Source organism: Ipomoea nil, unplaced genomic scaffold, assembly GCF_001879475.1.
Source record: "Ipomoea nil cultivar Tokyo-kokei standard unplaced genomic scaffold, Asagao_1.1 scaffold1993, whole genome shotgun sequence".
In the NCBI taxonomy this organism is placed as follows: Eukaryota; Viridiplantae; Streptophyta; class Magnoliopsida; order Solanales; family Convolvulaceae; genus Ipomoea; species Ipomoea nil.
Genome location: NW_017618421.1, coordinates 3,162,992 through 3,163,974, shown reverse-complemented (window position 1 = coordinate 3,163,974; position 983 = coordinate 3,162,992). Strand labels below are relative to the sequence as shown.

Below are 983 nucleotides of genomic sequence, written 5' to 3'. Positions count from 1 at the left end.
CTTTTATTTTAATAATTAATGATAGACAATATTTTGCTTCTGACTAAGATTGTAATTTTAAGCTAGGAGCTTATTTTGAGAACATTACCAAACAGAATTTATAGCTTATTAGTAGCTTAAAATAAGCTATACGGTCCTAAATAAGCTCTGCGAAACTGAGCCTTTATGTGTTTCATTGTTGCCTAAACCTAAACCTTACATTCCTAATTTTGAAAACAAATGTGTTTTTTCATCAACTTAACAAATTTAACATGTTTCTTGTAAAAGGAAATTCCCAAATCATACATGGAACCACGGAAGAGATATCAGCGCAAGGTTGTACTCAGGAATCGTATGAAGAAAGTTTGGAACATAGAGATAACTTATACAGGAGATTGTTGTTTTTTCAAGCATGGTTGGGCGAAATTCGTAAAGGATAACTCTTTCATCAATGGAGATACATTGGTTTTTATCTATGACCATCCTACTGTGTTTGACTTCTTCGTACTTGACTCATCCGGCTGTGAAAAGATAATAATTGAAGGTGAAGAAGCTCGAGTGAAGGGGTTGAAAAATAATAACGGCAATGATGTTAATTTTCAAGATAATGCTTTTTTGGTAGAGTTTGATGTCAATATAGTCACTCAAGTTAAGAAAGACGAGGATGAGATAGATGTAGAAGAAGAGAACAATGATGTTGGCTTTTAATATCATACGTCACGTTCCAAGAGAAAAAGAAGCATTACTGAACGTAAGTTAGTTTCTCTTGATTTTCTCTTTAATTTTCATTTTGTCATATATTTCATATACTATTTATAGAGTTTTCTTAATTTAGGTGGATCTAAGAGAGCTGCTAAAGAGAAAAAAAGGGATGTTTGTCACGCCCCACTTTTAGGACATGACACGGCCGTATCGTTACGTGAAGACCTGTAACAATACGAAGCCTAACCATACATACCTCTCAGAATCTTCATAATAACTCTTGAATATACAATAATTCCACA

General features: G+C 33.3%; 1 protein-coding gene across 1 annotated transcript; it reads left to right on the top strand.

Moving 5' to 3' along the window:
* Window positions 1-285: 285 nt before the first annotated feature.
* Window positions 286-687, top strand: LOC109147375 (B3 domain-containing protein REM20-like). The gene has a single exon (XM_019295033.1). The coding sequence runs from the start codon at window positions 286-288 to the stop codon at window positions 685-687; it is 402 nt and encodes a 133-aa protein (XP_019150578.1).
* The last annotated feature ends 296 nt before the right edge of the window (window positions 688-983 follow it).